Below are 23,847 nucleotides of genomic sequence, written 5' to 3' on the forward strand. Positions count from 1 at the left end.
GCCTGCACAGAACAGCAAAAGTAAAAATTATAGATCATAAATCATAAACCCTTCCCCGGCGGGACCCCGCTCCCCGAGGTCCCCCGGGGCCGCGGGGGCTCGGCGCAGGCGCGGGCCCCGGGCTCGGGGCGCCGTGCGGGGCTCCCGGCGGCGCATGCGCGGCCGGCGGCGGAGGGGGGGGGGGGGGGGGCATCGGGCCTGAGGCGCTCGCTCCGCTCCCGTGCCCTGCCCTCCGCGCCTGTCCCGTCCCGTCCCGTCCCGTCCGCAGGCGGCGGCGGCCCCGGGAGCCGCGGGGCCGGGAAGGGGCCTGTAGGGGCCTGTAGGGCTGCCCCCGGCATGGGGCGCTGCTGGGGCCGCCCCCCTCGGCGGGCCCGGCGCGCCCCCGGCCCCTGCCCGCGGCGCCGCCCGCGGGGCCTGTAGGGGCGGCCGCACCGCGCCGTGGGGAGCAGCGGCGGCGGCGCGAGATGAGGAGCCGCGGCGGGCGCCGGCAGTGAATGGGCGTCGCGGCGGAGCGGGACGACGCAGCCGCAGCCGGGGCCGGGGCCGGGGCCGGAGCCGCGATGGCTCAGGAGAAAATGGAGCTGGACCTGGAGCTGCCGCCGGGGAGCGCCGCGGCCCCGAGCGACGGGGGCGGCCTGAGGAGATCCAACAGCGCCCCCCTCATCCACGGGCTCAGGTGAGCGCGGCCCGGCCCGGCCCGGCCCGCACCGCTCCGCTCGGCGGGGCTCTGGGCCCGGAGCCCTCGGCCGGTGCCGGGGGGAGGTTAGGCCGGGCGCCCGGAGCCCCGCCGGCCGAGCTGCGCCCTCCTCAGAGCTCCCCTCGCTGCCCTCCGGCCCCGCCGTGGGTTTTGGGGCTGAGACCCCTTGGTGCCCTGCACGGCAACTGGGCTGCGGCCGCTGCAGTGGCTGAAGCAACGACCTGTGCCGCTGCCGGAGCTGCCCGAGTCCGGCACAAGTCACAGCCCTCTGTGCGATTACAGCAGTAAGTGCTGCTGGAACAGCTGGCAGCGACAGCGAGGAACGTAGTTTGATGGGACCCTTCAGTTACACGAGTTGCGCTTCTAGTGTTAAACGGTGTCGGATGTCCTGTGGAGTGTCCTGGCTGATACTGGTTCTGTTAGTATGCAATACTGGGAGAAGCACGCGGGGTGGGGTGGGTAGTTTTGTTTGGACGTTGCCATTAGCGTGACAGCGGCTGGTATTTGCAGGGGGCTCGAGTTTTTGCACGGTGTTCTCTGTCAAGCTCTCCTTGGCCGATACACAGGCAAGGGCTAAGAGCAAAGCTCTCAGACGTGCAGGTCTGTCGCGTGCTTTCTTTGACGCCAGACCGGGTTGCCTTAGGGAAGCTGTGGATGCCCCATCCCTGGAAGTGTTCAAGGCCAGGCTGGACGGGGCTTTGAGCAACCTGGTCTGGTGGAACTGGGTGATATCTGTGGTCTCTTCCAACCTGACCCAGTCTATGATAGTTTCGTGTTTGGGTAACTTTATAACTCAAAGTGCTATTTCCTGCCTCTTTGGGGCAGTTTGTGAAGTTGGGGGATGCCCCCACATCTCTTAGATGATGTCAGTAACATCTAACTTCAAGGTGGGCTATGTGCTTCTACTAGCAGTATGTCCACAGGTGAGAGAGCATATTGATACTAAACTTTTGTAAAAGATAGCATAATATATAAGTACGTCTTTTTTTTTCTCCTTAAACTTCATGTTTCTGTAAAGAAAAAGATATCAATTGATGAATAAATCTCTCATAAATGTTGTACCAAAACAACTGACTGCTCTACAGTTCAGAGAAAATTAGTGCTTTTGCTACTCAGTCGTGATTTAAAAGTAAACATTGTATTTCTTTTATATAATTTTAATAAGCCGCTATCATTTTACAGTTTGATGCAGTACAGAGGTATTGTGAATGGTAGTTGTTCCTCAGGCAGATTTCTGAGCAGGTAAACTAATTATGTAACCGAGACATAGGTGTTCTTATAAGCTTAGCCTTATAAGTTGTTCCTTATGAACTCTGAGACGCTCTACTTTTTAAAAATACAAAACAGGCAAGTGAAAGAAACAGCCCAGCATCTAATAATCGTGCTGTAAACAAACTGTTCAAGTCAAGTTCAGGGCATATAGCCTGAGCTTTTGCTGTAAAACGGCGTGTATACTACACTAGGTGTTTATAGAGATTAAACCAAAATCCCACTGAACTAATTTCAGGTGGTTGCAGTGGTTTGCCTGCTAGTTAGGAATTTTCCAGTAGAAAACTGTTTTTGCAAGATTACAGCTCTTGGCAAGAAACTTCATTTTTTTCCCAGAACGGCTTTGTTGGGTAAACTGAAACAAAAGCTCTTGCTCTTGGACAGCTTGCTCTTTCTGCTCCGTCACTGCCTACTGACTTGATTTCCTCGTTAACAGATTTAGTAAGAAGCGTAGAGAAAGAGGTGCTGTAGAGCCAGAGAACGTCTCCAGGTGAATATTTTAGATCACAGAATGTACCTTTCACAGAACTTTTGATTCCTATTCTCATGCTAAATCAAATTGCTTTGTTTTCTTTTTTATTGGGAACTATAAGAATTTTCTGTGAAAGATAAGTCTGAGATCTGACCAATTCTCTAGTGTTTTTGCAAGGGAAAATAAAGGTAAGGATATTTATATTTCCTTCCTCTCCCTTTCTTCTCTTCTAGTCAGCACTGAATATTGGACTCAGCCTCTGACAATGTGTTACAGAATCCTTCAAACCTGTTTTTTTCCATTCAAAACCTGGATTTCAGCATGCACCATTTATGCTGTGCTGTGCACTGGTGTACCAGCCAGCAAGCTTACACTAAAGAGAAGTTGTAGTTGTTGGCCTCAGCCAGTAAATCTCATCTCTAAATGTCAAATCACGGCCCCTTTGAATTCCTCCTGTTCTACTTCCTGTCAAAGAGCAAATGTTTGATTTCTTGTGGGTGTAAATTGAGTGAAATGTCTTTGAAAAAAGTAGATGATGGCCAGTCATCGTTGTATTTGATGTTTTAGAGGCAATACATTCTTCTTGGTGAAAAGCACAGTGCTTGGAACAGTTGCTATTGACTCTTACTTCTGAGTATGGGTTTGCTAGCTTTCATATAGCTCTGAATAAAAACGATCTAAAACTTTTGTCCAACTGGTGCATTTCATAGTGGAGGATTCTGTCTGTCATGTCTTTAAAGTGCATTATGATATCAGCCTTTAGAACACACTAATACTCTTGGTCAGATTAGTTTTAAGAGACTGTATTTTTGTTGTAGCTGAGACAAAAAGATACAACCCAGTGAATTCCTGTTATTTGGATCTTATTACAACCTTACGTATGGATCTGTTTGCCTATGCAATTCCTCAGTGATTTTTAGGCATGAGGATTGCAGGGTTGCAGCTCAAAATTTTATGTTCTAGTGACCACAACAATTTATTTCTTTTCTTCAATCTCATTGTCATTAAGTACACTTGATAACATTAGCGATGACCAGAGAAACTTACTGTAGGAATCAATAGAAACAAAGTTGCCTTGAGAAAGGAACACAGGTTATGGCAAATAATGAACCCTGTGCTATTAAGTTGATGTGCTGTTTCCCGATTACAGACATGACTGGGGTCAAAAGTCTTAAGCATACTGCGAAAGCAGTTTAAAAAGTCCTAATTTAACCTCTGCTGAAGAAGAGTTGAGAACTTATTAAACGTTTGTAGTGATAAGTGTTATCGAGATGCTGGATTTTTTGTGCTGCTGGCACTCAAGCTAGTTTCCAGTTACTGTTTGTATGCCGTTACAGATTTGTTCTGTTGAATGATGTCTGAAGCCTGTAGCTGTTCCAAACACAATAAATTCCCACAGAAATGATCAGTCTTAATTTTTCAGTTGTTCTGCAGTCTCAGTGTGATTAATTAAAATCATTAATTAAAGTAGTTGAGATTTGGGTGGAAGAGCAATTTGGTTTCCATTCAGCCAACATGCTAGAAGTGTTCATACATATGCGTCTCTCAGGCGCTTTGTCTTGAAACAATCGCTGTCATAGCATTTGAAACTGAGCTTACAATAAGAGGTACTGTTTGATGGGAAGGAAATGGCTTTTGCATTTGACAAGTGTTTCTTTTCACAGTGATAATTCACAGGTGTTCCAGGCGAACGTGTTGCGAACCCGCAGGAACAGTACCACAGTTATGAATCGTCACAGTCTGGTAAGAAAACTATTAGACAACCACATTCGGCCCAAAGCAGAAGTGTGCAAACAGGAGGAAAGAATAAAATGAGGTTGTAATCTGTGAAACTAATACCACATATTTTCAGAAACAAGGCTCTATGCTGACGTTAATATGCTGTAGCTGTAGGGAAATGTTATTTATAGGCCGTTTGGTACTTGCACTTCATTGCATTTCATTGTCATCACAACTTTGTTTATAAAATGCAAGCCGATGTTCTAAGATGGAGTAAGAAAGGTAGTTAGCAAAGAAAACTAATTGTATAGATGTATTATTTTTCGGTAAGCAATGTGCTAATTATTTCTGAAGTTTAAGAAATAAATGCAGTGATGTTCCAATTTTAAATTTCTTGTTATGTAAAAGTCAGAACAGATTGTTGTAATCAACAACTGGTATAACAAAATACAATGGCTGATAGAACACGGAGCTTGAGACCCCCAGAATGAGTAATTCCTCCTCTTAGAAACATTCGTTTGTGATTTCAAATTTTATCACGCTTCTGTTACTGCAACTCCCCAAAATCTGAATCTTTAAACTATTAATCTGAAAATACAGAGCTTCAACCCAGAGAAAATATAGTATATCTTGTGGCTTTAGTACCTTATGAATTGTGATAGGAGGGTGTGATTTTGACCAATTGAGAACACCTGCACAGGACTGCATAGATTGGTTTGGTAACCCTTATCAAAAGGACCAGGGTACATTGTTTAATAACATTAGTTATTTCCTCTTACTAAAAGGAATTTTTTGTCAAAGTTTCTTGCAACTTTTCCTCTAAGATAGCCTTAGGAAACAGGTAGGCTTTTAGGATAACACCTAGCTGCATTCAGCAAGTTTTGGAAAAATTGAGCTATGTTCAGGTAGGAGTGGAGTAGCATTAATTTTCTAATTAAAATTATTTCACAAAATAATGCTACCATGCTGGTTTCAGTGCATTCTGATTTGTGGTTATCCATGATTTTTTTTGCTAAGTTGGAGCCGCTTGTAAACCTGATGGCAGTTACCCTGTTTCTTCAGATACCTTCTGACAATGCTTTAGAAATAATCTGTTAGCCCCATGTTAATCGGTGAAGAATGCCACTCTCATATTTTCTTGATTGCTGCCTCTTAAGTAAATTTCTGCTTTAAAGTCAGGCCAGGCAAGTACTTCAGCAAAAGCTTGTGTCTGTAACAGAACCAGGATACTTATTTAAAGCTTCAGAAAGATTATTAGAACTCGCTTTTTCCTGCTAAGAAATAAAATGTTATAGACTGTATTGTGGTAAAGAATTCTTAAACAACAGTCTCTTTATTTCATGTATTTTCTAGGGTTGCAGCTTAGGGTAAGTTTGTTTATGCTTGTGGACAGACTAAAGGAGAAACAAAGGTGAAAGCTCAGTTTACTAGGTTTATTTCTTGAATATCTTCAATTGTTGGGGGGAAAAAAAAAGATGCTAATTTGGGAAGCATTGCCTGTAACTTGTCATGAAACGGGACTAGTTCTGGTATGGCTGTACCAGAAACAGACATTGCAGTCTTCTGGATTTTGTAACTATTCTGTTTTCAATAGTAGATGAGAAGTATTTCTGACTCAATGAGCAAGGAATGAAATGAGAACGGATTCCTTAAAAATGAACAAAAAGTTGAACATCAGAGAGAACTAATACTTGTCAATGGACAGTTTTTCCAGCATTAAGAATAAAAATATTCTAGAAAATGAGGTAACTTCCTCTGTTAAGAGAGGAAAGCCAAGTGCAGTACTTAAGAACAAAAATTGTCTTAGAGCTAACAAAGGAATTTTCGGGAACAATTTTCAGTTTGCATTTTTGGGTTGTCATGCCTGAAGTAGAAGAGCTTTTCAGGGAAGAGAGCGTGGGCTCCAAAACTGGCAAGCAGCATCTCAAGACCGAGAGGTGAAAGGTAGGATAGGTCTCTTCCCTGTCTTTTCCCTACCATGCATTTTCCTCTATACGAAGAGCTTTTTCTCCGTGTTTATCTTGCACCTGGAGCTATGTAGGATCCTGTCCTTCCAACCCCTTTTGGGGGGCACATCAGAGACTGGAAGTAAACACCAGCACCCGTGAAGATGTATCCCTGCGGTCTTGTAGATTTCTTAGGCTTGTAATTCTTCTTCTCTCCCTGCTGTGCAAGTGCTGACAAAATGCAGTTGAAACTTATGCTCAAAATCAGGTGCTTCGTTGGCCGCTATATCAATGCCTTGTCCACTTTGAAACAGTTCTTTGAGTTGGGCTGTTTTACGTTTCTGTTGAGGATGGCAAGCAGCGTGGAAATGGAAAGAAATTTAGAGATTATCCCATACTTCTCGTGTCTTAAACCAGAATCAGCTATAGCTAAGCAATTTTCGGAAAATAATTAATCTTCAGCATTAAGGACCTTAAGCAACTTCACCTGGTATTCTTTTTAGAGCAAGGTGTAAATTTCTGACCTTAGAGAATATTCCAAGATGCTGGATGACATCTGCTTTGATAAATTTAATTTTACAGTAGGTGAGTGATAAAGTATACTTCAAAACATTTTTTGTGTTTAAAAAACCTAAGTTTTACTACAGTGTAAGCGGTAATAAGGAGGGTTAAAAGGTTCAGTAACTGACTCAAACTGTTAATGTGAAGAGTTTATATAAACAATTATGAGTTCACCTAACATTTTATGTTAAATTTGTGGGGAAAAAAATAATCATTTTTCTGATCTATGTTGTTACCTCACATGGGAACAATGGGAGTTGTTAAAAATGCTTTGGTAACTGAAGGTCATATTCTAGCACCATCTTCAGGGCCGTGGTGGTGGTTGTCCTAGTTGCTCAACTACATTCTAAAACCTTTTCTTTTTTTTTTACTAACATTTCCAAGTCTCAGACTCCAACTCTTTTCTAATGACAACTACAGGGGCTGCTATGCATTTCTGTCTGGTTCTTAATCTGCAGTTTTCTGGTAAATACATGTAATTGCCAAGAAAGGATCATCTATGCTCAGAATCTACTGTTTATTTCCTTCCAGAATACATCAGTGGCATCTAGTGAGTAATTTTTTTTTTCTTTTAAGGCAAAACACTTTTAGGCTGTGGTTAGATGTTCAGCTGCTATTTCAGCAAAAGTATTGTTTTGGTTTTTGTCTTTTTCTTCTTTTTTTGCTAGCTAAGTTCCCTGTTATGGTTCACTGCGTGGCCCCACAGATGCTTGTGTTGGCAGAAGAGAGGGGGCAGTGCAGGGCCAGAAATGGAAGGGCAGTGGCACCAGGGGCAGCTGACTGCTTATTTTGGTAGTGCTGCCTGCCAAACTGGTGCTAGTGAAACTTTACCTTCAGTGAAAAAGATTATACAGCATATTGGAAAAAAGCAGACGGTTTTTCTCTTCCATGTTGGTAATTTAGTCTTAATAGTTGGTCATTTGTTTATTTATTAAGCTTTGTGCTCTCTTAAAGTGTCTGGGACTTAGCATAATTTTAACAGATGGATTCAGTTTGCTTTAGCAAGTATTTTAAAGTGACTCAGGCTCCTAATAGTCTCTTTTTATAAGAATTAAAGTACTATGAACAGGGAAAAAGTGGATTTTGAGCACAGAGTGAAGATCATGACTTGTTAGAGATGGGATGTAGGATTAGTCAAATCTGCATCAGATCCTGTTGAGGAATGCTTAGCTGTCTTTTTTCTATTTTTTTTACTGTATACTGGGACCCACTGGTTTGATATATGTTCTATTAATGTTAAACCTTAAAGTACTTGGATCAGTCATAAAATCAGAATGTAACGAGTGGAACAAATGCACTTCTACTGGGGAGTGACAGAGTGCACAGGCAGGAATGCACTATTGTCCAGATCCTTTTCTGTGCAAGAATCAAGGTCAACTCAAGGTCCACATCGGTTCATCACATTTGGACGAAATTTTAGTAGGTATATAGGATTTTTGGGAGCCCAGTATAATAGTAAAGTTGACTTAAACTAGCCTTAAGAAGTAGCTAATTGTAAACACAGGACATCAGTAGTGTGTGTTGTGACTACATTCTGCTATGAGCATTAAACGTCTTCTTTGTCTGAGATTAAAATCTTTTGCAAGTAAAAGGGCTCGATGTTGGTTTGTTTAGAGGGAGGATTCTGGATATATGAAGCCTTAGTAATCTGTCATAATTTACCATAGCTTTTTGTTTAGGACAGCAGTCTTTGTATTCTTCATGACACTGATTAGAAGATGGTGCAGTACCTGGTTAACAGAATGAGTATTAGTTCTCTGACCAGCTTGGTGAAGCTGATTAGGCCTCACACTGCATGAAATATGACAAACATTTAGTGATAGTACAAACCTTACTTACTGAACACATCCCTTTTAAAAAGATGCCTTGTATTTTGAAGGGGTTTTCAGGGAAGTTAAACCTCTCTGACTAAAGCTTTGAGTTCTTGATCCCTGGTTCAGTTATGACAAAAGCCAACTGATGGTCAAATGTTTTGAGGGATGGGAAATATATGAAAGTGATATTTTGAGAAAACAAGCACTTTAATTACTTTGTTTTTGAGAGTGCACTTTTAGATCATAGTGTTCCAGGGAGATCTTGATGCAAAGCTTGATAGAATTAAGAGCATTTTTAGTGACATCCTCTCCAATTTCAATTTTTGTCACCCAAATATGTGAAGCTCTTGAGAAACCTGAAAGGAACTATTTAACTCTTTGATAGCCTTCCAGTAGATGATTTTATTTTCATCTGTCAGAGTACTCATTTGTAGGCAGGCAACAATCCAGAAGTTTTTTTCACAATGTTTAGTTTTGGCTTTGTATTTTTAAGGATCTATTGGGGAACCTGCTGGATGAAAATATTTGTGCAACCATATATATGAAAGGTAGCAGTGTGCTAGTTAAAAGCAGCATCATTCTGTAGAAAAGACCGTACAATGTAGTTAGCATTTATAATAAACTCATTTTATGCAGTTTAAAATATATATATAGAGAGAGTGAGTTTAGGATAGTGCTATAGAGTAGTTATTAACATTCCTGCACCTTTCCCTCCCTTCTCCCCTGTGTTTTTTTTAAGTGTTTCAGCTGTATGTTGTTTTGTTCTGCAGTTTGTGCCATCATCTCCTATACGTATTCCTAGCAGCCGTCTTCATCAAATCAAACAGGTAAGAACAGATTGCAGTTCTTTTTAAATATTGTTTATAGGTGGTTAGCTTTTTTGCAGTTAATGTGCAATGGCCTTCAAATAACTATAGATTTTGCTATGAAACAGTAGACTGCTGCATACTCTATATCACTACTTCAAGGTGTATTCAAAACTAAAGGCTGTATCTTGTTTGCAGAGTTCCAAATTTTATCCAAAAAACAAAACCAAAAAAAAAACAAACAAACCACAATTCTTATAGTAAAGAGAAGATTTGAGAAAGAAGAAAAAAAATCTTAAAATGGACATTTTAGAAAAGAGACCTTTAAATGTAAACCCTTAGGGTGAAGTTTCACCGAGTTTTTGGCAGTAGAGCCAGCATAAATATTCAGGGGCAGTGACAAAGTATTCCTCAACTTGTGTTGGCACAAGACTGTGCGGCCATAAAAAGAACTGGATAAGGAAGCAATTTGGAAAAAAAAATAGTTCAAATGCATTTGGCTGGGCTGTTTTTCATCTGTATAATATTCTTATCCAGATCATTACTTGTGCTGTTATGGCATGAGGGGAAGGACCTAAGAGCAAATACTTAGGAAAGGAGAGGGGTGTGGTGAATATCTGAAGCCTAAATAGCACTGTCACCAGACAACAGACCACAGTCTAAAGACTCAAATTTTAAAATCAACAAGCCGAAACTCTTGTGGCTCTTCCATTTTAATTTTGGCTTTTTGACGGTAGAATGATAAAACTGGCTTGAAGATGTTTGATATTTTTTTTCATTTAAACTTGCAAGTTTGCCATGGATAGACTTGTTTTCTTTCTTTTCTGTAAAACTAATTGAATGCTTCAGACAGCATTTTTTGGAATATGGCTTCTGAAGTAGTGTAAAGTGCTTCTGCTTCTTGCTGTGGATATTTAAGGTGCATGCGTAGTAACCCTGAAGAAAATAACTGCTTGTGTTTACTAAGTAAACAACGTACTGGCTTGAACAGATTCTGAAGCGCTCAAGTGAGTTTTAGAGCTGAGAACATGAATGACTATAGTTTTGTTGCTATATTTATTACGTGAAATAAAGTTTGATAATTCAAAATGTTTGAAAATACTTTTGCATTCAAAATTATTCCATACATTTATTAAGCTGAACGCTGACACTTCCTAATTTGTGTTTGATAGCTGAATTCAGAAATTGAAATTCTCAGTACTCTCTCTTCTTACCAGCACAAATGGGAACAGCGTGCTCTAATTCTGAGGTCTTTCAAATCTTAGCAAATCACACAATTGAACGAAGATAGACTCTCCCTACATATGATGGTGATTGTGAAGATATTTAGCTACACTTTTATTCTTGAACTGAATTACGGAATCTCCTCATTCACTCAACGGACTGATAGTATTCAGTTAGCATTTTAAGGAATAGTTCATAGTCAAGAGGGGAATGAATCAACTTTGTACGTGGTGTTAAAGTTTGTTTAATTACACCTCTGATCCATTTTAATAGTATTTTATGATAGTTTTAGAAAAAATACCATATCCCAGATGCTGACGGTGTCTAGTTAGCTACATAGAGTAAGGTGTATTCCTTATGCTGTGGATCCATGCTTTTAAGCATTATTTATGCTAGTTTCTACTTTATAAAATAATACTATGCAAGAGTGCATAAAGATACTCTATCATGGGCACAAATTTTCATTTGTATCAACATTGTTCAGTTTTGTAACTACCTCTTGGATAACAGTGAATGTACAAAGAAAAAAAAAGCTTCTTGAGAAACAACCACCTCCCATTAACACTTAGTATGTGATGGTCTATCTTGAAATGTTTATTTCCTTTTCTCTCCCCTTTGCTTCTCTTTATGTAGGGAGAGCTTAAGGTTACTGTTACTCAACAGAGTTGAATAAAATCTCCTCCATGCTGAAGTGAAATGAAACTAGTTTTTTGCCGACTTGCTGTAGCAGATCTTTTTTTTATCTTAATTTTTCATTTCCTACTCTTATAGGAAGAAGGAATGAATTTGATGAACAGAGAAACAGTACATGAAAGGTAAACATTAAGGCAAACTAACATACTTAATACAATTTTTTTGTGGGCATAGGACAATACATTTGTTTTCTTCTTTATAGAGAAGTGCAAGTAGCAATGCAGATGAGCCAGTCATGGGAGGAGAGCTTGAGCCTGGTAATGCATTCATGTTCTCATTTGTATTTCTATTATCAGCATCAAGACACTAGACACTCGCATGTCAACATTTTCTTTTATATTTTGACCTACTTTTAAGGTGTTGATATATTGCTGCTTTTGATAAGCAATTTTTCATGCTAGTAAGGCATAGAATTATCAATTTTAAATGGATACCTGTCAGTTCCTTGGACTGGTATGTCACAAAAAATAACATAAATGTTTGCATGTCCAAATATTCTTCCATGTTTTGATACTCCACAAGTAATGTTTAAGGCTTTTTTTTACATGGCTATGTAAATGTGTGTGTGTATATATGTGTATATATATATATATGAATAAGAAGGGGGTAACTATGGAATCTTACTCAATTCCACATGAAACAGTCCTTTTCATGTTAAGATAGCTGCTCATAAGGTTAATTGTACATCCTATTTACAGAGTGACAATGATTTTGAAAAATCGTCATCACCAAAGCAAGTAGACTTTGTCCCAGTCTCTCCAGCTCCTTCACCTACCAGAGGAATAGGGAAGGTGAGCAAAATGCAGTAACAAAGCTTTTGTATTAAGTAGTGCTAACTAAATTCAATCAACTTAGCAGCAAAAGATTTAGCCACCTGCACCTTTCTACCTCAGCTGCAAACCAGAAACTAGAGTAAACAAACAAACCAACAAAAACACCTACCCTGAAACTCCAAAACAGAAACCACCATCTGAATTTTTATGGAGTGTTCCGTTGCTAATCTGTGGTTGATAAAACTTATTTTTCATTTGCTTTCAATGTAAATTAAGAAGAGGGGGCATACATTCTTATTTTACGAACTAGTCTGTTTACCCAGACTATGGTGAAATAAATGCTTGCCAACTTGCATGTGTTTTATGTAAAAAATTGAATCTCTCCAAATTTTTTTTCCTCAGTAACCAAAAGTGATATCTTGGTATACCCAGCCAGATTGGTTGCTTTAAATTAATATTGGATTGCTCATTTACCTGTGATAAGGATCAGTTTTTACCATGTGTGATACAGTATTTATATGTAAATAACTCAAAGTGTTTTGCTCTCAGCAATGTTTCTCACCATCTTTGCAAAGTTTGGTTAGTAGCAGTGGATTACCTCCAAGTCCTAGCCCAAGTCCAACGAGGAGATTTTCAAGGTTAGTACCAGATCATATCAATAGTAGGAAATTGGCATAGCTAGTTCGCAGCAAGCTTTTGAAATACGAGAATTTGTTATGTAAATAATTAAAATTGATATCTGATTACAGATGAACTTCATACGTTCATCCAGACATTAGATTTTACAGTGCCTTAAAAACGTTTGTTAAAATCATCATGTCAGAACATCAGGAAAGTGGGCTGCACTTCAGCATGTCTTTGTAGTGTAGTCTTTATATTGCTCTTAATCACTTTTTAAGTAATTCTACTAAGAAAAAACAAACACATCCAGAGTTTCTTACAGATTCTGGTTTTGATTTTATTGGATGTTGTTTTGAGTTATGTAGGAATAAAGCAATTAAATTTCATTGGGCAGTAACACTTCAGCAAAGTATTGCCTGTCAGCTGAGAAATGGTCACTACCTAGAGTGTGAGCTTTTAGTCTGCCCCTGTTGTGAAATAGTGTGACCTAACCTTTTCTGTTAAGGTCTATACTTCCTGGTACTTCTTTTAAATAAATTAATAAATGAAAATAAAACAACAAGAAATATTTTTGATAGGCTGTTTTAATGGCTATTTTCTTAGTGTTTGTTATCTGAATATCTTTTGATTCTTTACATGTTTTCAGGCTTCCTCTGTTAATGGTGATATCAGTATAGCATCTGCCTTCTTTTAGCAGGAGAAGCCAGAGTCCAATTAACTGCATTCGACCAAGTGTTCTTGGGTCAATAAAAAGAAAAGGTACGGTATTTGTTTTTTGGCTAACATTATAAATTGTTACTTTTAAAATAATTATATAACTTTCTTCATAATTCTGTCCAACTGTCTGATGCTGTGAGTGACTAGAAATAGAGGGTGCTACAGTTGACCAAATAAATGGAACTGTTTGTAGTGATAAAACAGTCAAATTGATAAATTAGTATTTTCTATTTTGTAAAACTAATACTTGTTCTGACCTTAATGCCTCTCCATTGCTGTAGTCATATAGATCTGATAGGAACTGAAGTAATCTGTTTAACAAAAGAGAAATGCAACCATTGGTATACCTAATTTCACAAAAATCTTTTAAAAAAGTCCTGACTAATTGAAGTACGCGAATACTGTATATTTAAAGTCACTCTTCAAAAACAAACTGATCCAGAGACCTGGTAGACACCTTACAGCTTTATATTCTATCATCCTACATTTTTTCTCAAGTTTAGCATACGGTTATTTTATTGCATCTGTTTTTAAATATATCTTCTGCTTCATATTTGTAACAGATCACTTCTGACTCTTGAGACAGATTTTTAAAACGCTTTTCTCTTTGTTCTTACATAGTCTATTTAAGCATATATCTGCTGTCCTTTCTTCTAGTGTATTTGGAAGTCAAATTCAATATGTAAGTTTAATGATAATTCTGAACCGCCTTTATTAATTGCAACAGGAAAACCACCTTTCCTTATTCTCAGCTTCTCTACTTTGATGGAGCTAGTCAGTGAACTGATTAGCTGAATAAACAAAATGAAAAATTGATTTTCCTCTGAAAGGATAATTAATTAAAAGATAATTTCCTCTGAAGGATAATTATCTGATACCTAAATCTCAGTCTATAACTCACTAAATTCTCCTAAATATTAGGCTGAAAGGTTTCCAAGCAATAGTCTTTAAATTTCAGCATCAAACTCCTGTGTTTTAAATAGTACAGTCTGATGGGTGCTATTTTATGAGTTTGAACTTCTATTTTGTTTGCTTGTGGAAGTACATTGCAAGTAGATTTTAGTTCAAATGAGAAATGTTATTTTTTTTTTATCCCTCCCTTGTCTCTTACTGAAGGGGTGACAGAGATGGAAGATCATCCAAAAAGATTATTCCAAGGATCCATGAACATGCTTACTCCTGAAATTTCACATCACACGGACAGTGTGGGATGGTAAATGCCATACTATTTATTTGTGTGAATTTCATCAGAAGCACTACAAGAAGTTTGTGGTGTGTTTTTTTAATTATTAATACGAACATCCTGTATTTTTGAAGCACTGAAAGTATCATAGTAAATGGGCAGTAAGATTCACTACAATTTTGGAATTTCTTGGACCTTTGTTAACCTTTGTTAACATGCTTCACGTATATGGGCATTGAGCATGTTTAGGAAAAGATACGTTATGGCTGGCAACTTTTGGAATCAAGTTTCAACTTGCAGTCAGACATGAACGGTAATGATTGTGGGTGTTTGTGTGTTTTTTTTTTTTTTTTATTCCCTTGCTGTTAGTCACATCGGAAAATTAGTCTGACCCTCCCTGCTGGGAGGAGATAAAAAGCACTACATGGAAAAAAAATCATAACGGCTTGAAGTAGCAAGGTAACGTGATTTAGTATTTTAGTCAAGAAGGTAGTAATACATATGGTACGCCTACAAAACTATCAAGAAAGCATTGTTTGCAGTATCTCTGGCCTTTCTGCCTCCCAGCTAAAGTACGTAGCTGTGTGCAAACTTTGAGCCTGTTGCAGTGGAGATAGTAAAATGGATGTGTTTTAAGGATATTTTAAAAACATACCTTTTTTTTCACATTCTATTCATAGCAGGCATAGCAGTGCAGGTTTAGTTTGCTGCTACTTGTTTTAGGAGATGGCAATTTTTAAAAATGGTTTGATGCCATCACTGGTGATAGAACATCTACAATTATAATTTTGCATCCTATAAGACATGTAGTGATTGGTAAATTGAAGTATGTACACTATGCATTAAATCCCTTGGCAAAAGGCATCTGGATACATGGGGACCTTGTTAGGAGATGGTGTGAAGCTTGCAATGAATTTTTCAGCTTGATGCCTCTAAATCGTTTCTGGGTAAGCTGAAGGAGAAAATTATCAGAATGTTATCTCTGTGTTTGGAAGAGACTGCAAGGTGTATTGTTACAGATTTGTTTAAAATACAGTGTTTACTGTTCCTTCAAAGATGTAAATTTGCTTTTAAAATGGGTTTATAATGAATGGGAAGCTAGTATTTGAAACTTTTAAGAAATATTAGAATATTTAATTTCTCATATCTTGATGTTGCTGTGTTTTCAGTTTGTCGTCACATGCTCTTGATGACAATAGAAGCAGTGCAGGCTCTTCTTGCGACTCGCCAGCTGAAGTTAGCACCAACACAGACTCTCCAGTCTCACTGTCTGACTCCAGATCTCCATTTTTACCAGTAGACCTTACAGCTAAGTTACCTATCGATTGAGAAGCACAAGTCTGCTAATGGGACACCAATCAACAGGCTGGATATCAATAAGACTTTCTCTTGTGTGTAACTGAGTCTTTTATGTGATTCTGTTCCTCATAGGAACTTCCAGAAACGTCATTATTTCTAGAAAACTTCCAGAATAGTTCCTTGAGGAGGAATTCACGTTTCTAGTGATTTGTATGACATTTACTAACAGTACAGTAAGCATTTGAATTGCAAACATATCTGATGCTAACATGAGTGTACAAGCTATGGATTTCTCACGGATATATTCTTGTTGGTGTAAGTTACAAATACTGTATATACCCTCTGCTTGTGGACATTGGCTTTCCAACAGCCAAAAGGTGGTGTCCTCACTAATAGAAAGTGGTGCTCTATGTGGTAAAAGAAAACTTTCACGTTTGTCCTCTGTCTTAAACCAATGAAGCAGCTTACTTAATTTGTTTTTATTCCTGGAGTGTTAGGTATTTATAATTTTTGTTTTCATGTGGAAGAGAGAATATTGAGGGGGAAAAAGAAATGAATCTTGTGTTCTGATTGACTGTTAATCAGTTCTGTGTTCTAATTAGATACCAAAAGAACAAGTTGGTGAATCATCATCTTAAATTCACATGTTGGATTTTACTCATGATCATGACTGCTGTTGTGACTAAATCCAAAGTTAGTGTGGAACCTTCTGGGGTTTTGTACTTTTCTTCTTCCCCATTTAGATGATGTATTAGAGTGGTAGATGCTCTGTTAATCTTTTAATGGGGAAAAATAGTAATAATGTTTGGAACAAAACATTAAATTGTGAGATTTTAGTATCTAGTACTTCAGAAGTACATTATTTTAACAGATAGTGTTTGTCCTCATGTATGACTTTTGATGGACAGAAATAATGAGGGACCACGAATGCTTTTATAAAGGCTGAGGTGATCAAACGTGCCTAATCAGTATTTAATCTCGTGATGTCACTTTCCCCCAAATATTGACATCAAGTTACTTCTGCTGTTGTGACATTCAGATGCTCATTGGAAGTCTAGAATTCAGTAATCTGATGTGTTTCAGGATTCTTATACTGTGTTTGAAAAGTCGGTAGGTTGAGGCATCCTTATTTCAACTCTGAAATTCCCCAAACAAGAGGACAAATCTGCAAACCATCATAGAGAGCTGCTTCAAATTTTCCAGTGGCAAACTCATTTTTAGTTGTTGACTCCTGTTATGCAATTGAACTTCCCCAGCTGGGTCCCCCTTTGTATGTGTGTATGCGTCTTTACTATGTGGTTTTAAGCCTTCTCTCCAGAGAAGTCAATAATGAAGCAAAATGTTTTGCTTTTAAACACTAAATCTTTGTAATGTGTAATAAAATGAGAAAAGTTTGGAAACTTCCTCGAGTAGGAGAGAAGCCCACTCTGAACTCTGCTGTGAAAGATTCACGTGGATGAAGCTTTGATTGAAAGCAGCCATAAAAGTAGAAATGGATGACAGCATGAAGACCTGGTGAGCTGAGGACCAACAACCAGTTATCCTTGCTGTAGAAAGAAAATAGAACCTATTTAATAGTTTTACTCAGTTCAATCAAGGTATGTCATAGTTTACTTCTGACTTCATTCCTCTTAAATTATTGCAATAGTCAACTTCCTGGTTGCAGATTCCTTTTTTTTTTTTTTTTTTTAGTTCAGACTGCCCTTTGCCCCTGTGGCCGATGGACAAACTTGTCTTTAATGTCTGTTTGGTTGTCATCTAATATGGCATAGTTTCCTTTTGCAGTTTCAAATATGTGCCAAAGAGTTGCTGTGCATTCACCCTTTTGTGGTGAGGGCGAGACTGTTTGTTTTTTTTTAAATATTGCTTATTTCTTAAGAATGAGCCTCTTGGTGTCTGTCCCAGTCTTTTAAAAAAAAGATGCATCAATAGAGGGTTTTAATAGTTGCATGTGGGTCAACTTGTCTTTTTTCTGTTGAATATTTATGCTATTTTTCAAATAAGTGCCAATAAATGGAAACATAAATGTTTTTCTGTTTCTGCGCTTTGTTAGAGAGGTAACTATATTACATTATTACTTTAATCTGTGATTATTTTTTTTTTTCTTTTTTAAATCAGAATATCTATTGTAACACACTTCCACCCAGTCTGGTTTGCAGTGAAGTTGGCCCTAAATTCTGCAGCACGCTTTTCTTTTTCGTGGTGCAATGTTATCTTCAATTTCTGTGACAACTCTAGGAAAACTGAAGAATAAAAATGAACATTTTTAAAAGATAGTCTTTGTGGTTTGCCTTGGTAGGGCAATGCATGTGGTTGGAGCAAGAAGAAATATTTATGTATTTGCAGTTGCTCTTTCTCCGTCTTTTGTAAAAGAGAAATCATTTTAAACTTGTAGAATAAGGCATCTCAATTTCTTGTCCATCTGTGTCATCAACTAGCTGCGGTTTTGTGCCCTGGAGTCAAGAGGCATCTACAGTATTTTCCACTGAAATGTGAGATTGAATTTTGGAATTAAACTGCTGCAAAACGTGTATATCGGAGGTCAGGGAATTAGGATCTTATACGATGTACATAATCCACCCTTAACACACAGAGTAGCTCGTGCTGTTAGTATTACCTGCGTTTTACTAATTCTCCATTTACTTGAGAACAATGAATGTTGAAGCTGTGCTTGCACTGTGACATGGTTACAGTAGTATTGCATACGATGTTTCTTAAAAGATCTGAGTGTATTACAAGTGTTTTTGTCTTTGTCATCCTCTGAGAAATGCATCTTTCTCGTCTATATGATGGTCCTATATATAATGTATACGTGTAAGTATTATATATAAACTGGTTTTATTCCACTGTTCGTTCAGGACATCGAGCTCTTTCTCTCCAGGATTCTGCCATTCCTCCCTCTCGAAAGACACCCTTCTGCAGTCATGCTCGTGATCGGCATTTGATAGCTCTGTTTGAAAGCTGCCCCTGTAGGATTTGTTGGCAGTTAAATTGGGTCTTGGGCCAATGTGTCTTCCTTGCTAACTGATAGGCGTTTGTCTTCTTTCCACCTTCTCCAGACTGACATAGTTGCCGAGGGAACACTGATAACCGTGCCAGTGCTCAGGGGAACTGTATTTTTGGAATGAGCACTTACTGCATTTAGCAGAGGGATAGATACTTCATGGTGGAAGAGTGATAAAAACGCCAGGAAAAATGAGCCTGTGCATCAGCCAGATTAATTTGCTAGGGTCTCCTCTGTGTTGTCAGCAAGCCAACTGATCCGAATACTCTACAGCTGTCCTCGGTCCTCCTGAAGATTAATATGAGAACTTAATCCCAAATTTGTCCTTTTTGCCTTTCTTCAGAAGACTGGTCTGTAAATGATTGCTAACCTGTACAAACAAAATGGATCCGCAAAGTCTTGCGTGTTCTTGTGAGACCAGGATATTTTGACTTATGATGGTTGGGATTCTCATGTCAGCGTCGTATTTGTGAGTCCAGTCCTGCTTTTGTGAGGTTATTTGCTAGTGAAATAACTGAAGATAGGAGTAACCACTGGAGCTCCGTCAGCTAGCTTCGAGCTAGGAAGCAGCTCGTACGTTTCGTAGCAGCAGTCACTTAATGTTGTTCACTTTATGTTGTTGTGTTCTTGCATATGTTGCAGTTGTAACTTGTTTGCTTAAAATAGGATCGGGAGTCATAATTAGAACGTGTGAGCTCTTTGTACCCTGTTCTAAGCAACCTTTCTCATCACCAACTGGCAGATGGAGTTTTAGTTGATCCCTCTTCTCATAAGCACGGAGTTAAAATATTTGTAAATATAACAATGTTTACAGCTACAATACCATAATTATCAACCTTATCAATCCACAGAGGAGCACTTGGCTTGCAGGAATCCTTTATAATAACTACAGGCAAAAAAATTGTCACCACATTTTCTTGTGTGGTGTCTGTTTCCAGATCGTCCTTTAACCTGTAACAGTGCAGTCTTCCCCTTTCTTTGCACTTGGTATGCACTTCTTGAAAATGAGCATCCTTGTTTGATCTCAGCGTTCCTGTGATGAACTCGGGCCCAGGCAAGAGGCAGGCAAGGGCTTGGTCAGGGAGGTGCTGTTCCTCTGCCACAGCGGGCTCCAAGCACACAGATACCCTACAGCCGTGACCCAGCTCATGCTGGAAGGGGGAGATTGCTTTCCATTTTGGGGTTCTGTGGTAGAAGCGTGAGAGAAATAAACTAAAGGAGAATAACCTCGTTTAACTTTTTGTAGTTATTTTAAGCGGAAACATGGATTTAAGTTTCACTACAAGCTCCTAGTTCTTTATTCCGTGTCTTTGACATGCAATTTATCTGTCATTTTAATTCCTTCTTAGTATCTCGTGATGTGCTAGGATCAGGGTGACCGCAATTACATGTGTTTGAATTTATATTCCACCACACAGGTATTAAAGGGAACCTGTTACTCAGGTGGGCCACCTTACTAGCTTTTTCTTCGTAGGGAGCTCGGCCGTCGCTTTGATTGTGCTACTGTAAGCATGATTGTGCTCTTGCTTAAAATACTCCTTTGCTTATTTACTTTCTGCTACTTCAAAGACCAGAATGCATTACTTTGTCTGCATGTAATTCCCCAAGTTATTGTCAGTGTGGTTATAGAGCTTTGCAAATTTTCAAGAGCTGGTACACACTAGCTACAGTTTATCATATAAAGTAAACAGCTAGTTAGCTTACAGCAGCGAGCTCCTGCAGGTTGTGTTCTATAGAAGACAAAAATAGACCAAAAAGCGAGTGTATCCCCTTACTTGGCTTTAGTTGTTACACTGTGCTGCCTCCCCGCCTGTGTTCCTACCTCCATTACTTGTTTTTTGAGGATACACAGATTCTCTAGGCTCCTTTCAGTTATATGTTCGGTATCTTTAAAGGGCTCTTGCTAGACTGTGTGACAGTGGTTTCCGAATCCTTGCTAGCTGATGTGGAGCAGTGCTATGCAAGTGATACGCTGCTGGCAGTGGCATTCTTTATTTTCCTTCAGTGGTTTGTCTTAATTTGTATTACGGTCCGTTCCCTTAGTTCTTCCAGTATTTTTGGCCAGGGGAGACTTCACAGAAGTTCAGGGGAAAAAGCACGAGTTGCTCTGACCAAGACTCAACCTTGCTCCTGGCAGAGAGGACGATTTAAAGTTTTTAAGACCTCCTACACAGCTTGGTCCCTGAATGTTGAGGTTGCCCCAGATCACCACAGAACACATGAAATGTGTCACTTGGCACCTGGTAACTTTGTCCTGTACACAAAGTATTCTAGGATTGGGTCTACCGGCCCTGACAGGTTCCCACCTGTAGCGTCCCCACCAGTGGGATGGATTGCCAGTGCACATCAGAAGGAGAAGGTGTTGGGTGATTAAGTGTGAGATTCATACAGCTGACGAAGGAAACAGGTGATGGAACTTGGCATTTACAAGGAAAGCCAGGCATGTTCGGTATACATTGAAAAACAAGGACTGACATACGGTGACTTATTGCCAAACCTACTTGGCAGCCTCTCTCTAGTTGAGGCTTGTTGGTTATCAGATACTTGCTGCATATGAACATAAAATGAAATAATATACAGCTGACTGGAAATTCTTAACTAGCTGATTCCAGAAAGAATTTATTTGCTTTGCTGTTGAAAGCACACTTCTGTGCATGGACTTCTCTGTGAGCTGCCACAAATACCACCGCTAAGCTGTTAAAATAAGAGCAGGAACCGTTACCACCTGATACCGTGTTTGGTTATGTTCCTCAGGCATGTTTTGAGAAATACGGCCACTGCCTGTTCTCAGGTGATTCCCACACAGGGTCGCTTGACCCATTCTCCAGTCTCAGGGGGCACCCATCAGCTGTGCTCCCTGGCGGAATGAACTGGTTGTCTGAAAGCCCTGTCTGTCCCTGGAACTCTGGAACAGTTACACTGGGTCAATTGTAGTTTTAAGCGTTCTGTGATTGACTTTTTCAGAGCAAAAAGGGAAATTAAGCATTTTCTGCTCCAGACAAGTGCAAACACCTAGAGAAGATCATGTACCAAGCCTGTAGCTACCGGGAGTGACACTGCTGAAAACGATCTTAATAGCGCTCTCATTTCCTGCATGCCAGCATTGCTTGTTTGGGATATCAGTGCCATAGCAAGTCCTGGGTAAACAAGATGATTGTTTCTACTGGATGATCTTAAGGCACTCCTGTCTGCTCAAAATACTTTTTCAAGGAAATGACTGTTTTGTTTGGTCTTTAAGAGTCAGGAATGGGAAATGACGTGAACACTTAACTATTTTTCCCGGTGTTCTAAGAGGAAGCATATTCACTGTCTCAGGTCTTATTTCCAAAGGCATTCTGTGTTTTCAACAACCTTATTAAATAAGCCTCAAGGTACCAGAGGTACGTGTGCATATATATGTACGTATAGGCATCAGAAAACGTTACAAGCCTTGTTTATCCTTGTATATCCACATAGTAAAAACTTCCTAGTGTCTCCCTATGACTACGCTGTTACATGAGTTGATCCATTCCTCCTTACCATTGTGAACTGAAGCTGTTCTCAGGTCTTGTTTTTCCAATGCTGGAATAAATTTGTGATTTGGCAGTGCTCTGTAATCTCTCTGAAACAGAAAAGACAAATTCACACTTTTTCACGCTCGTGCTGCCCAAGCACCAGTTTTAGCTACAGCTGCTAAGTTACACCGTGCATTTAATCTTTATCTGTGTAGTGCTCCTTGCTCGACCTTGAAAAAGAAATGTTCCAGTGTTTTAGGTTTTTTTTAGTTGCTGATAACTCTTTGTTACTGATTTCTTTGGTCAAGGTGTTTTTTTTTTGAAACCAATTGCTTCTCTTTAACTTCCTTGAAAGGCACCCTGGCAATACAGGTCCCTGTTGTCCTGTGGTCTCACTTTTGAAGTCTTGTGTGTGCACTGTCCAGGAGTGAGAATGCTGCTGGTGTCGAGACGCGGTTATGACGACTCTGGGATTCCAGGTGAGGGGGTTCTCCTGTACTTCTGCAAGTGCTTGACAAGCGACTGGCACTTCAGGGACATGGGAAAAAGGCATTTAGGACTATGGCTGAATTGAGTCCTGCTCCTGTTGCCCACAGACAAACGTCCATGTATTAATACACTACAGCCACGCTAGTAAGTCAGTTTTATCTCCCTAAAATCTGATCAGGAAGAGGCGGCTAAACCACCTCATGAAACTCAGAATTAACGGTGTAGATACTTAAGAACAAAAGCAAAACTACAAGAAGGCAGCTCTACAGTGGCAGGAAAACACTTTGACCCAAACAAGATCTGTGTCTGTAACTGGAAGAGAGCATTGTCTGTAGCACGGGCCCTGGAACACCGAGTTCTCAAACCAGTTAATAACACTTTCTTTTTTTTTTTTTGAAATGTTAATGTTTGACTGTCTCTTTATCATCCGATGCCGATAGATGACACAACCCCAGTTCTTCTGGGAATCAAGTTAAAGTAACATTTTTATTGCCCTTTAAAGACTTAGTGCATTATATGTAAGAAAAAATAGTGATAAATAATAATAAAAAAGTTTAAACTAAACAGTCATGTGCATGGTTTCTTTGCGCTTCCATGCATAAACAGAAAAGTGACACACAACACCCAGACAGTGGGAAGGCTTAATTTCAAAACTGTTTTTTTTATAGACTTATAAAGATTTGTGTGTATGAGCCAAATACAGCAATAATGGGTCCTCAGTAGGAATCAGATTTGTAGAAATAAGATTTTACAACTAAACAGCTCTACAATGAAATGTTAAATGAAGGGAAATACTTGTTATGTGAACCCTACCTGTTCACTTAAAATATAAAACTTAACTTTGAGCAGGCAAAAAAAAAACCTGCTGCAAAAGCCATCTACTGCCTTAGCTGTAAGGGATGGTGGTGGGAAAGTGTGGACAAACGCCTTCGCTGCTATACTTGGTTTGGTCTCTAAAGTAGAAAAGAATGCTGAGTTTTGTAGTAGTGTGCAGGGTCAGTTTAACTTCTGTTAATGCCACTTAGTGCACATGTCGCAGGCATCCCTAAGAAATGAAAGGATCTGA

General features: G+C 39.4%; 1 protein-coding gene across 2 annotated transcripts; it reads left to right on the forward strand.

Annotated features, from left to right (window-relative positions):
• The first annotated feature begins 179 nt into the window (after window positions 1-179).
• LOC106037426 (P2R1A-PPP2R2A-interacting phosphatase regulator 1) lies at window positions 180-18,526 on the forward strand. Of its 2 annotated transcripts, none has more exons than XM_048076416.2 (10): window positions 180-676; window positions 4,103-4,181; window positions 9,249-9,305; window positions 11,280-11,323; window positions 11,404-11,458; window positions 11,900-11,992; window positions 12,524-12,612; window positions 13,290-13,354; window positions 14,429-14,525; window positions 15,665-18,526. In XM_048076416.2, exons 1-10 carry the CDS (start codon window positions 495-497, stop codon window positions 15,822-15,824), a joined length of 921 nt encoding a protein of 306 aa, XP_047932373.2. In that variant the 5' UTR covers window positions 180-494; the 3' UTR covers window positions 15,825-18,526. The 2 variants fall into 2 exon arrangements, with proteins under 2 accessions (XP_047932373.2, XP_047932385.2); XM_048076428.2 differs by having other exon boundaries at window positions 13,293-13,354.
• Window positions 18,527-23,847: the final 5,321 nt, after the last annotated feature.

This window comes from Anser cygnoides, chromosome 13, assembly GCF_040182565.1.
Source record: "Anser cygnoides isolate HZ-2024a breed goose chromosome 13, Taihu_goose_T2T_genome, whole genome shotgun sequence".
In the NCBI taxonomy this organism is placed as follows: Eukaryota; Metazoa; Chordata; class Aves; order Anseriformes; family Anatidae; genus Anser; species Anser cygnoides.

Coding starts and splice junctions, on each gene's coding strand:
- LOC106037426 (XM_048076416.2), top strand. CDS start 495: ATGGGCGTCGCGGCGGAGCGGGACGACGCAGCCGCAGCCGGGGCCGGG. Junction 9,306..11,279: donor GTCTTCATCAAATCAAACAG/GTAAGAACAGAT, acceptor CTACTCTTATAG/GAAGAAGGAATGAATTTGAT. Junction 12,613..13,289: donor CCAACGAGGAGATTTTCAAG/GTTAGTACCAGA, acceptor GCCTTCTTTTAG/CAGGAGAAGCCAGAGTCCAA.